The sequence below is a fragment of the Cnephaeus nilssonii genome, assembly GCF_951640355.1.
Source record: "Cnephaeus nilssonii genome assembly, chromosome: 14".
NCBI lineage: Eukaryota > Metazoa > Chordata > Mammalia > Chiroptera > Vespertilionidae > Cnephaeus > Cnephaeus nilssonii.
Window position 1 is genome coordinate 61668978 of NC_137085.1, and position 13303 is coordinate 61682280.

Below are 13303 nucleotides of genomic sequence, written 5' to 3' on the forward strand. Positions count from 1 at the left end.
TTCAGATAACTATGGATCTCTCTTTGGTTTTGCACCAAAACACAAAGGCAGTAGTTTCTTGTAGGTTCGTTGCAGTGTGGAACCTGGTCATAGTGAACTTCACACTCTGTTACGTTAAAAGCCATTCTTCGGTTTTTGTACTCTGCGTCTCTCACCGGTGCAGGATTTTGTAATATCATACATCGGCCACTTGAAAATCTTCCAAATGTTGGTACATTTTCACTATACGATATCCACACATCGTATTGGTTAATATCACCAGTCTTTCATGTATTGGGAAACTGCCAAACTCATATAAGCAGATACAAATTTTCCAAAAATCTAATTTTTGCTTGAAAGTTCTGATTGTATTATTGGCAGTGAATGCTGTCAAGTATTTTCCATGAAGTCACGGTCTCACGTCCTTCACTTTTAAAAAAGGAGCCTGTCAAATACTCGGTTTGAATAGCCGTGGGTGGTTCCATGGGGAGGGTGGCCATTTCAGCTTACAGCTCAATGCTGTGTTTTCCTTGGAACAACCATTCTACATCGGTGTGCATTAGAGTCCCTTTTGGACACTTCCCACTTTGTCCCACAGAATATTAAAAAGACGTGTACTCAAGGGCAAAGGTTTAATGAAATTAATCATTTCTATTGTTTACAGCAGTGATTTTCAACCGGTGTGCCACAAGAATTTCTAAAACGTACAATACTGACTATTTAGTCAGGGGCACTGAACTTTTTTCCCTTTGATTGTCAAATAGAAAATGACAACAGCCAACACAACAACAGCCATCCGGTATGAATGAATCAAAATTATACCTATTTTTTGGTCAGATCGGCAAAATATACAATATGTTTTTTGGTGTGCTGCAGAACTTTAGTAGCTAGTTTATATGTGCCATGAGGAGAAAAAGGTTGAAATCACTGGCTTACAGGAATGTTTTACATGAAACTAGATGTTTGCAAAAATTTCAAGTGGGAATGAAAAATACAATGAACATTACTACAGTTGGATGCCATTATGAATACAGTTTGACCACACAGACACTGTAAAAGAGTCTTGGGGTCCCCAGAGGTCTGTGTACCATACTTTGTGGACTGTCAAAAGAATACGTGTCATGTGCTTACAATGGCGCCTAGCACCTATTATTATTTGTGTATTCTTACTAAACATCATCACTGATTGACCCCGGAGTCATTGATGGTTTTCATGAGAAGCAGGAGGTGACACTACAGCACTGTCTGCATATACGTTCTAATGGAGCGCAGGGAAATGGGTCACACGCTGCAGGAAATGAACAGTTTCAGCATTTGGGAGAATAATCAGCTTCACCTCACCCTTTCTGTTTTGCCCATGCACTGAGGTTCCATAACAACTACAGCTAATGTAATAGTAACTCAACAATTGGCTTTTTTGCAGAGCAGCCTGGAAAAGGCTTCCTTTGTCAGGCTGTACTTGGTCTCTCAAGGACGGCTCCCCTTGATGGGCGTGAACGACATGCTCGGCGTGGCTGCTCAGCACCGGGAGAAAGACACACTGGCCTGGGTGATCCTGCACAGCTTGTACCACGCGCGGATTGTGAGCCATGCCAACACAGGTAAGGCCGGCGGGGCGAGCATCAGAACAGGAAGGAGCCATCTCTTTAGCTGTCATTGTTTCCCCAACTTGAAAGCTGGTTTAGTGCTTTTAGACACAGGTGAGGCTTTGTCACCCCGAATGAGGAGCACGTTGGCTGGAAATGAGCAGGTGCAGCTCACAACATCCACTCTTTAGCTATGGGAACGAATTCTTTTGAGGATTTTTATCTCTTTTTTGGCCCTCAAGGATATAAAGAAGTTTATCAGGTAGATTCTGTCAGACAGGATATCCATTGATTATGCCTGATGTTTTCATGAAAATGGCTTTTGGGCAGTCATTTAACAAACAGACAAAAAACAGCAACAATGAACTTGAGTAGTTATTCTATAGAAGAACTTCTCAGGGGTGAGAAGAATAAAATCTGGATGACCTCACTACATGCTCAAGCCAGGAGGAGTTCCAGGCCTGAGCTCTGCTAAGGAATCGTATGGCGCAACTTTTAAACTGTTTACACATTTAGGCTTTAGGAGTCGTCTGAAAAGGGAACTCCTTCATTTCCCCTCCCACGCCTTTGGTCATGTGCTTAGGATTTCTCTGTCTACATTCGAGTTCTGAGTGGCATCTGGCTTACGCGGATCAGACGTGGCCAGGAAGCCCTGTGACCCTGGGCCAGTTGCTTATGCTTCTGTGCCCCGTTTCCCCCGTCTCTTGTGTCTTTATAAAGTTTTGAGAGAAAACTGGCAAACGTCTTTGTAATACTCTTTTCAAAATTGGATTGGAAATGTTGATTCCGCTTCCTCTATGGCAATTGAGATGGTTGTCTCATATCTGTGTTTGTGCTTCACCAATGAAAAATGAACCTGTGATGAGAAACTAGATTTCTTTATGCAAAATCAAAACTATATTTATCAGGGGGGAAAATCCAGTAGGTGTTCCCAATTAAGCATGAAGATAATTTAAGCAAATGGAAATAAATTTGAGATTGCCCTGGGTTCTAACCTTCAATCTTCATCCCTATATTTTTCTTACTCACTAAATTTTTGAAAACCTTTCAAAGTAGTTTTTACTATAATGGGAATCTTCATTTTTAAAAAATAAAAAAGGAAAAAATATGTTGTTCATTCTCTAATTACCCTATAACATCTGGTTTTTACTTTTTATGTCTTTAGGATAGGTTTCTGTGAGATTTTGGCATTCAATATTAGTGGCTAGTTGTGTGCCAGATTTCTCATAGTGTGTTTAATGTTGAGAAAGAACTCCAATAAATGCATTTTACCACTAGTGGGTGGGTAGGCTTGAAGAATAAATTAGCCATTGAAAATGAAGACCGAAATACGGTCATCTGCTGTGAATAGTGGAACTCTCACGGGGATGGCAAGTCTCGGGTATGGTGAGAGACCGGAAACTATTTCATGACATCCTCACCAGGTGTTCTGCTTGAGCTGTGGTAGTCATTACTGTTCTGTTTTGCATTTCAAAGGAAAAACCCTGGTCAGGTAAGAAAATGTTTTTGTCTTTTCAGGTGTGTTGAAGAGAATGGAATGGCTCTTGGAACTGATGGGTTATATCAGAAATATTGCTTACCAGTCAACCTCTGTTCAGAACGTGGCTCTTGATGAGGTACAATTCAGAGGAGTAATTTGTAGCCTTTTTTTAATATATTTTTTTATTGATTTTTTACAGAGAGGAAGAGAGAGGGATAGAGAGTTAGAAACATCGATGAGAGAGAAACATCGATCAGCTGCCTCCTGCACACCCCTCACTGGGGATGTGCCCGCAACCAAGGTACATGCCCTTGACCGGAATCGAACCTGGGACCCTTGAGTCTGCAGGCCGACGCTCTATCCACTGAGCCAAACCGGTTTCGGCAATTTGTAGCCTTTTTAAAACATAAAATTTACATTTGCTCTCCCAAAAAGAGGAATTTTTTGCTGCCTGTGGCTTTCTTTTCCTCCTTCCTTTTATTCTTGGGAAACAACAGTGGTGATAACTCTGATGTCACAAGAAATGGATGTTCTTACCAGGTTCTTGTGGACACGTAAGGTTACACCTTGAAAAAGATTTCAAAAGAATACGTTCCTTGACAGGCAGCACACAAAGGACACCAGCTGGAGGGCAAACCCAGGGTCTATGTACTTGGGCTTGACCCTAAGAGGAGGTGGGGTTTAGGGCTCCGGCCTCCATGCTGGCCCAAGAGGCTTCACACGCCTGGTTTGAAGAGATTCCTGGAGTGTGTGCAAGTAGTCTGTGTGCACACCACTACCTATGGGCATGTGTGCATATATTAGAGAGTTTTCAGCACAGCTTCGAATTGACTTCTGACCCAAAAAAAGGTTAAGAATCACTGGTATTGGGTGAATTAAAAAAGAAAAAGATTATGCCCTAACTGGTTTGGTTCAGTGGATAGAGCCTCGGCCTGCGGACTGAAAGGTCCCAGGTTCGATTCCGGTCAAGGGCATGTACCTTGGTTGCGGGCACATCCCCAGTGGGGGGTGTGCAGGAGGCAGCTGATCTTGTTTCTCTCTCATTGATGTTTCTAACTATCCCTCTCCCTTCCTCTCTGTAAAAAATCAATAAAATATATTTTTAAAAATAATAATAAAAAAGAAAAAGATTAGTAAATGAAATAATGACAGCACTTTTCCTCCTTTCCTCATTTTCTTAACGGCCCTCTGTGAAATTTTGAGGTGTACAGTTTTTTTTCTATAGGCATGTCTCGTTCACATGTTTCCTTTGTGAGTAAAAATGTGCGCAGCCTGGAATGTTGTTTGAAATTCTGCCCCACTTTTCTGAGGAGTTGCATGTGTTTTTAAATTTTTAGTTAGTAGAGTAGGAATTCTAAGAGATTGAGTTCTTTTTGAATTTTTTTTAACAAGTGTAATCTGTCATCTTTTTCTTTTGATCTCCTGAGTTTCTATTAGCTTTCTCTGTTTTCTTATGAAAATCTTTTAAAACCTGGGAAATACAGATAAGCAGAAAGAAGTGTAATTTAAATCACAGTAATCCAACATCTTAGAGGTAGCCCCTGTTACCACCATTTCTACAATTGTCTAGAACAGTCTAAAATCTAAAGGGACAGACTCTAGACAGACTTGGTAGAATGCATGAGGAGAGTCATTTGTTATTGTTCAAAAATAGAACAAGACTGTAAATATTTTTAAAAATCAGATTCAGCCACATAACAATAAATCTAAATATACTTTTCCATAGCACTCTTAATTAATTTTTAATCTCTTAGAAAACACCAAACCAGATGAGTATTTAAAGCTCAGTATGATTAGGAATTTAATTATGTTTCTCCTGAAATGTTAGAGCACTAATAATCAAACTGATGGTCCTTCTGTATTCCTAAAAGAGGACCTCAAAAACCTACCAAAGCCCTACAGCAAGCATGTCAAACTCAAAGGCTAACACAGGCCGAATAAATGAGGCACGTGGCCCACGGGCTGTGAGTTTGACATGCCTGCCCTACAGTGTCTCTTGATTAAGTTTGAAAACAGAGTTTGCTCTTCAGTTCAGTCCTCTTCTGGGGCAGGGGTAGGGCAGGAGGGGCTGAGGGGAGGGGAATAGAGCATTGCATCATTACAAGGCTGTGTATGTGAACATGTGTTACTCTGAGTGGTTAAAACATGTGACTAGCCTTGTGTCTATTTCCATTATAGGCTCTGGACTTCTTGTTGCTGATCTTTGCAACGGCGGTGGTTGCATGGGCCGACCATGCTGCCCCTCTCCTCCTCGGCCTCAGTGCCAGTTGGTTGCCGTGGCATCAAGAGCAGGACCTGGCTGGGCCAGCATCCAGCTTCCTTGGCAGGAGCCCAATGCACAGGGTCACTCTGCAGGCGGCCCTCGCTCTCCTTCCCAGTAGCATGCTGCTGCTGCTGCAGAAGGAGCCGTGGAGGGAGCAGGCCCAGAAGGTGAGGGTGGCCGCCTGCTGTCGGGGCAGGTGGCCATTTCCTCCTCGGCAGTTCCTGCTGTAGATGTGACGTGGGAGCCCAGCGAAACTGGACTCACACCACAGGCTTTCATGCTTGGCCCCACATCCCAGCCAGATGCAGAGCCTCAGAGACAGAGGCTAACAGTGACAACAGAAACAACTTGCTCACAGCGGGGGGTGAGGCGGAAAGTAACGCTTCTGCCTGCGTTCATTTATCAAAGAAAGACACGTGTGTTCTTGGTCCTGGGGACGAAATGATGAGTAAGCTTCTGGGAGTTCAAGATTGCAAGATGGAATGATAAAGAGGGAAAGGAGTGTAGAGTGATGAACAAGGGAGGGGGGATCAGCAGTGCCTGGGGGGCGGGTGTCAGGGAATCTGAGGGGAAACGTGAGTGTGGAGCACCCATCATCTCGTAGCCCAGCTCATTCCCTCCTGCAGCCGCCTTCCAGGGAGGCTGTGGGGACACGTGTGAGCTGTAAGGTGATCACCCCTGCCCTCAGGAAGTCCCTTACGCTTTTGATATTAAGATTCGCCAGGTTACTCGCTGTCCTGCTGAGCAGATGAAAATACTGTGCTTCCCAGAATTCTCGTTATGTGGCCTTGACCTTGTCTTTATTTTAATACAGTTGTTTTGGAGGATTCTTTTCTGAATCCCATTTAATCAAAATTGGATTTTTTTTTTTTTGAGGCTGGAAGCTTAAAACTAACTTTATGAGGCTTATTCTTAAAACCTGACCACTAATCTTGACAAAATATTTTTGAGCTGCAGACTCATAGTTTAGCTATGCACAACTCCCTGAGCATCTCAATGAAAACGCCTCTGTTTTCTTAAACCTGGTAAGCATTAGTAGTATTGCCCCAACTTTTGTGTTTTCTGTGTCATCAGAAATGAAAATCGGTTTAAATGTGGTATTACCTCGTGTTCTTTCTGGCCTAGGACACCAGGCTTGCTTTGAACTACAATGCAGACGTCTGCATCTGTTGTGTGTTTGTAGTGCTTGACTTATTTACTTTACCAGTAGGATGTTTTAAAACAAAGTTGAGAAAAAATAAACAAAACAAAAAAGCTTTTAATTAAAGCAGGGAATTAGGAACGTTTTCTTTATTATGTTACTCTTTCTTCAATCCAGCTTCTATGTCCAAAGTTCAAATGAATCAAGATTGGCAACATTCAGGAATCGATGAAATTGCCCTACATCCAATTCGAAAACAATTTTGGCTGCACCGTAGGAAATCAGTCCAAAGTCGTAAAGACTATGAGTTTCTACCTCATTTGCAGGATCTATGTGCGGTTAACACACTTGGCTCTACCTAACAAATTGTTATGCTTTTTTTTATTTTGCATTTCGACTTGCTGTTTTATATTCATTTGGGCATGAACTGTTCTTATCTACAGAAACATATTTTATTTTAGAAACAGTGGCTTACATCTGATGAGTTTCCCTGTTTAATGCCCAGACTAGGAGCCTAGGCTTGGATGTACATAGACCCAGGTAGCAAGCAGCATGATGCAAAGAAATAGTGTGAGGCTTTTTTTAAATTGATTTTTAGAGAAAGAGGAAGAGAGAGGGAAAGAGAGAGAGAGACATCGATGAAAGAGAAACATCGATCAGCTGCCTTCCACACCCCCACCCTTCTACTGGGAATCGAGCCAAAACTGGGGCATGTGCCCTGACTGGGAATCGAACCTGCGACCTCTTGGTGCGTGGGATGACACTCAGCCAACTGAGCCACACTGGCCACAGCAAGAGTGTGAAGCTTTGAAGCTAGGCATACTTAAGTCCAGATCTTGACTCTGCTATTCAATGAGAGTGGAATTGGGCAAGGTTTTTGACCAATCTGGACCTCTCAGAATAATGAGAGAGAATGTTCATGGGCACACAGGAGTCCCTCGGAGCCCATGTGTCCCTCACTCTTAAAACCTATAGCAGGTCCCAGGGTATTCAGCAAGGAAAGGAGGTTTGACTTTGTGGGTCTTCTGACTAAATGGGAGCTGTGTCTGTCTTTAACATCTTGTGCCTGGTCCCTTTCTCCAGGGCCTCCCCAGCCCAGTGAGTTACTCCCCAGGGACTACTGCTCTGATCCGCAGGTACGCAGGCCCAAGGGCTGACTGATCTCTGACTGGTACTGTGGTTCTTCATTTTCTTTCTAGTTCATTGATTGGCTCTTCAACCTCATGGAAAGCCCTAAGGAAGGCCTCTCTGCGGAATCCAGGGGTCTTTTAAAAGGTATGACTTCTGTGCTAGCTGCACACGATAGGTGAAAACCTCCCAGCGCGGTCCGCGCTCGAAACAGCATCTGAGCGGGTGTTGGTTCCTGAAGGAGCTCGTCCTGGTTCAGGTGAAGAAGAAACTCGGGGCTGCCACCAGTGTGGCCTTTGGAATTAGAAAGTGGATTTTAAAACGTTTCAGTGCATTTAATTTTCTTTAGATGGTTTTTAAAATGTTTTATTATAATTATAAACTATGACTTTAACCAAAACTTAGAAAATTCATTAAAAGCAAAGAGGAATCCAGAATCCCATTGGCCAGTGACAATTTTGATATTTTTCCTGAGAAGTTTTTGCCCCCCTCTGTGTATGTGTTGTTTTAATGTGTTTAAAATTATAATTGAGAAAATACACACTTTGAATACTTCCTTTTATATTTTAAAATTATTTTTTTAAAGCATTTAATCTTTTCTTACGCTGGCTTCATCCTAGTATTTTTAATGGCTGCCTGGTATTTTGCCAAGGGAGTTGGACATTTCCCAGGTATTTATATGTTTTTTTGTGATTTTTTTTTTATAATACTCCTCTATTGATTTGTTAAACTATGACTGTTGGGACAACAAACATAGAAGGTATTTCTGTGAAAATTATATAGATTTTTTTACTCAAATATGAGAAGTCTTTTAGGGCTGGCTCTGTGGGTTGGTGGGTAGGGATTGTATCCTGGCAATAGTTGCTGTGGATACCAGGACATGCTGTAATACACTGCCCTGACACAGCTCACCTGGGAAGGTTGCATGTTGGCCTACCTTTGGATAATCTCTCAGGCCTATCTCTAGGCTAGAGTCATAGTCTGACCATATTTTACTTTAAGTATGGTGTAATTTATTATTTGCCAAACAAGTGAGAATTTCCCAATGTATTGTGTCTGATTCTTCTCCCTACCCACAAAGAGGGTGGAGGACATGGCTGTGAAGGTGATTCTGACCAGTCACACAACTTCATTGAGAATAGGGCCGGGGCCTGAAACAGTTCCACTAGAGCCATCCCTAGAGATTTGCTGCTAGGATGTCCTCCATTTGTTTGCATGGGGGAGTCTGGACTCATTTGTAATGGCCGTGGGTCCATAATACCATTGGTTACTGCCAACATATACTGTCTTAGGTTATGAAGATAACAAATAATTGATATTGATGAGGAAGAGTAATTTGGGTCAAGAAAGTAAATGTTTAACTCTATTATCTGTTCAAGGACTTTATTAGAGTCGCACACAATAATTGTGTAACTCTGGCTTCCCTCCATTCCTTCACACTATTTTATATAATAGCTCAGTATACTTCTATTAGTATTACAAGATAATATATATGATAAGTTACCTAGAGGCATTACACAGAACTTCCCTATTTTAAATTGATCCCTGAGGGACCCCTGACAGATAAGAAAAGCTGTGGACTTGTGGGTGCCTGTTCAAATAGTTTTAGTACAAGTATGCTTGCTCCACTGAGCCCCTGAACCTAACTTTATGATAGGGTCAGTTGGTCTTTGGTTTTGTTTTGTTCTGTTTTTTACCTTTTTAGTTAAATATTTAGTGGAAAAATAATATTCATGTAGAAAAATAAGTCATAAGTAGATTTTTATAAAGGGAACACACTTATTTAATAAGCACCCTGATTAAGAAAAAGAATATTACCAGCATCCCTGAAGTCAGTTTTTGTTTTAAATCTGCAGAATTTCTCCTGAACTGATACCAAAAAAACTTTCCCCAAAACTTTTATTAATGGTTTTCTGCCATTAAAACATTGTCTACGGCTTGGTGGTAATTCTTGGTCTTGAAGATTAGCCAGGTTCCGTCCTGATGCTCTTTTGATCTAAATGACCTTTGCAAATGCAGCCCCACCAAATGCAACAGTGCACTTTCCTTTCTGTCCCCTTAGCCACCCTGCTGTCCTTAAGAGTTCTCCCAGAGTTTAAGAAGAAAGCTGTATGGACCAGAGCGTACGGTTGGTGAACAGTTTTGCCGTAGCCAGCCGCATTCTCAGCCGGAAGAGGAAAACCACACGAACGGAAGGGATTTCTCAGAATGTGTGTCTGGGATGCATCTCATGGTCATGAGAGGGAGGCCACATCACCGACGGTTTGAACCCTGAGCGCCAGGAAAGGAGACGCTGCTTCCGTCCCCAGGCCAGAGGAGAAGGAAATGAGAACTTGACCTTCCTTTCATTTGGCTAGAGTTCAATCTGAAGATGTTCTTCGTGCAACTTTGACTATGACATTTCCTCTCCCCCAGATGCTAGTAAAATAATCCCATGAATTTTGTGCATGTGACTTTTATTTGTTTTCAGGCATAGGCTAGGTTCTGCTAACCAACCCGAACCCTGGTGGTGCCGGAGACATTACACAGAACCTCCCTGTTTTACTAGGAAGTTGATCCCTGAGGGACCCCTGACAGATAAGCAAAGCTGTGGACTTGTGGGTGCCTGTTCAAATAGTTTTAGTGCAGGTATGCTTGCTCCATTGAGCCCCTGAACCTAACTTTATGATAGGGTCAGATGGTCTTTGGTTTGGTTTGGTTTTTTACCTTTTAATTAAATATTTAATATTCATCTATTTCCCATGAAGCCTCTGGAGGACAACCATTGGCTCAGTAAGTTAGACATCTTTTCTTATCCTTGTTGATGAAACTCTCTTGGAACTGCTAGACACATTTAAATAATAAGCATGGTATTAACCATGAGCTAAATCAGATTGATTAGTGGCGGCTATGATTTTGTTGTGCTTGGGGCTTTTGAATGCAAGTGAAAGTTGCCCAATTCAAAATGACTTCAGCTAAAAAGGAGAATAGAGTTAGCTCACAGACCAGAAGTTAAAGATACATCTGCTCAGGCACAGTAGCACCCAGTGAGTCAGACAGAGCACCGGGCTTTGTTCCTCTCAGGATCATTCCGCATAGTTGTCAAGACGGCTGCCAGCAACCTCCATGGAAGGAAAAGTGTCTCTGCTCACAGGCATGGCAGCAGCCACATGGGGAGGACTCTGACTCATCTTAAGTCGCAGGTGAGTCCCTGGGAAGTGGGGTCCTCTACTTGACCAGGCCTCGTCCACCTGAATTGGGATGCTCGGCAAGCAAAAAAAATGACAAATCCTCCTTGCAAGATGAGTCTATTTTATAAGTACAAATCCCTGTCTTAATCAGGACGACTAGTGGCCTCATGACAAGTAAATGAAGGTATGTGACCGTATCCTCAAGAGTTGCATTTTACTCAAGGGTTTGAGAATCAGCCAGCATTTTAATTTTGATCTTTGCTGTCTTTCCTCCATGCAGTCATTAATCAGGGTTGCCTTTAGCCAGTCATATAAACATACTGAGGAGTACACCTGTGGATCGCTGGGGAGAAATGTTTGGAATAATGGACTTTTGTGTCTCTCATGCTATAGCGCAGTGCCTGCTGCTTTACAAGCACCCCGGAACGTTCAGTATTCCCATGTGACATTCATTACCTTGATGGTGTCACCAAGCGTCCCTACCTACCACTTGGGTTAAAAATAGATCTAATTTTGTTTTTCAAATAGCTGGGTTTATGTTTGCAGGTTTCAAACAGTTGTGTTTCACTGTGTAACTTACACTCTGTTACCAGGTCACAGTTCTTTCTTTTGCTGAACTACACAGGGTGCTGAGACGCCTACAGAGGAAAAGGGAAGGGAAGGGAAGGCGAGCTCTCAGGTAGTATTGACCTGCGTTGCCCATATTTCATAGATAATCTTCTTTAGAGGCTAGGCTAGAGGGAAATGAATTTGAAGGAAGAAGAGAGGTAGAAAATTTATGTTAGAAGCCAGCCTCCCTCTTTTTCCCACCTACATACACTTTCTTAAATTTCCTCCAATGAGAGGTTGAAATTTATCTAATATTTATTGTTAGATGCCAGACTGTTAGTGCTCTAGAGCTTTCACTTGCATGATCGTATTTAACTCTTGCAGCGATACTGTGGCGAGGCCTTATTTTCTATTTTTAAATGGAGAAGGCACATCCAATAAGAGGCAGAGCTATGCCTCTGACCAAGCTCCTAGAACCCCAGGTCCAGTGCTCTTTCCACTGCCTCAGGCTCATCAACACTCACCTTAAGATGAAAATTCCCACCGAGGATTACACCTTGGTGTTCATGTGCTTACGGGTTAATGTGCTTTATTAAACCTACTAGAGGCCCAGTGCATGATTGAATCATGCACGTCAGGGTCCCGATGGACTCACCATCATGTATCCCAGCAGGCCAGGCGGCACCTCCACCTCCTCGCCCCTCAGACTGCGGCCCCGAAACGACACTTCGAGTCCATCGGGACCCTGACGGATGGCCGGGGTGAAAAAGCGCCCCACAGGGGCGGCCGGTTAACCCGGACTTCACAGGGCAGGAGGTGCAGCGTGTGCGCAGAGCGACGGGGCGTAGGTGGATGCGGTGCTTCTCCATGTCTTCCTCGTCGCTGCTCTCCATCCTCTGCCGGGTTTCCGTGGCTAGCTGACTGAGGCCAGAGCTCGCTCCCCCACTTTTGATGGTCCGGGCCGCTGAGGGGGTCTCCCCTGCTGTTGAGAGGCGCAGGGGGTGGGACCCCCTCAGCGGCCGCGGATCTGGCCGTTGAGAGGCGCAGGGGGCGGGAGTCCCGCCCCCTGCACCTCTCAACAGCAGAGTAGCCCCCCTCAGTGGCAGGGGATCCGTGCCTCTCAATGGCCGGATAGGCCACCCTGAGTCCCGCCCCCCAGCCTCCGCCGCCCAATCGTGGGCGTAGCGGAGTGATGGTAATTTACATGGTACGCTATTATTAGATAGGATGGCTTCATATGATTACTGTAGATTTCTGTAATCAGATCAAAGAAGCAATCCTGCCTCCCGTGAGTAAGTCTCTGGGATTGGGAAGTTTAGCAGCTGCGGTGCAAAGGAACAGGTCCTTCGTGGATTGAAGGACCTGAGGTTCCCGGAACAGGTCGCTCGCCTGGGTGGCAGTAAAGAACAGTGCGCAGGTTTCACACAGTGGTGTCTCGGTGTGTAACACACTCTGAAGAATGGCTCTGCATTTCCCCCCCGAGAGAGAGCTCACCGCTGCCCAGGGAAAGGGTGAAGAGTCAGCCCAGACTCTAAACCCGACTTCCTTTTTTGATTCAGCCCCGTCTCCTCCCATTCAAACGTTGTCCCTGCTCCTGGCTTTGACCAGAAAACGGACGAGTGCAGAGGGGGGGAGTAAGATAGACCTTAGTCCTCTCTTCCCTGGCTCCCTGCTTTTGTCTCCAGCAGCCTTGAGCATAAAATGTATGGGCTTTTCCTCCGCCTGGGAACCTCTAAAGAGTCCAAAATGGAAGATTGTAAATTTGAAAATCTTAGAAGTTCTAAAATCTCAGCCTTCTAATACATAGGTCACCGGAATAGGTCACTTGGTTCCCCGCAGGCAGGACCTCAGGTAAGAATTAAATTATCCTCCTAGGATATTTCACTTTGTTCTCTAGAAACCACAAGTCTCTGCTTTTTTAGACCAGGTGTTCCAAACTATATTCAAAAGGAACAGTTTCCTTGCAGGTCATCTTCTGTTAGTTTTTGAAATCGTAAGTTGCCAAGA

General features: G+C 43.7%; 1 protein-coding gene across 2 annotated transcripts in view; it reads left to right on the top strand.

Moving 5' to 3' along the window:
- FOCAD (focadhesin) overlaps positions 1-11909 on the top strand; it is a 288209-nt gene extending 276300 nt beyond the window's left edge. For both annotated transcript variants that reach the window (XM_079789743.1, XM_079789744.1), the window contains 5 exons: positions 1403-1580; positions 3084-3181; positions 5224-5475; positions 7649-7724; positions 9640-11909. In XM_079789743.1, the coding sequence (XP_079645869.1) occupies positions 1403-1580; positions 3084-3181; positions 5224-5475; positions 7649-7724; positions 9640-9713 (678 nt within the window). In that variant the 3' untranslated portion in view covers positions 9714-11909. The remainder of the gene's footprint in view (positions 1-1402; positions 1581-3083; positions 3182-5223; positions 5476-7648; positions 7725-9639) is intronic.
- The last annotated feature ends 1394 nt before the right edge of the window (positions 11910-13303 follow it).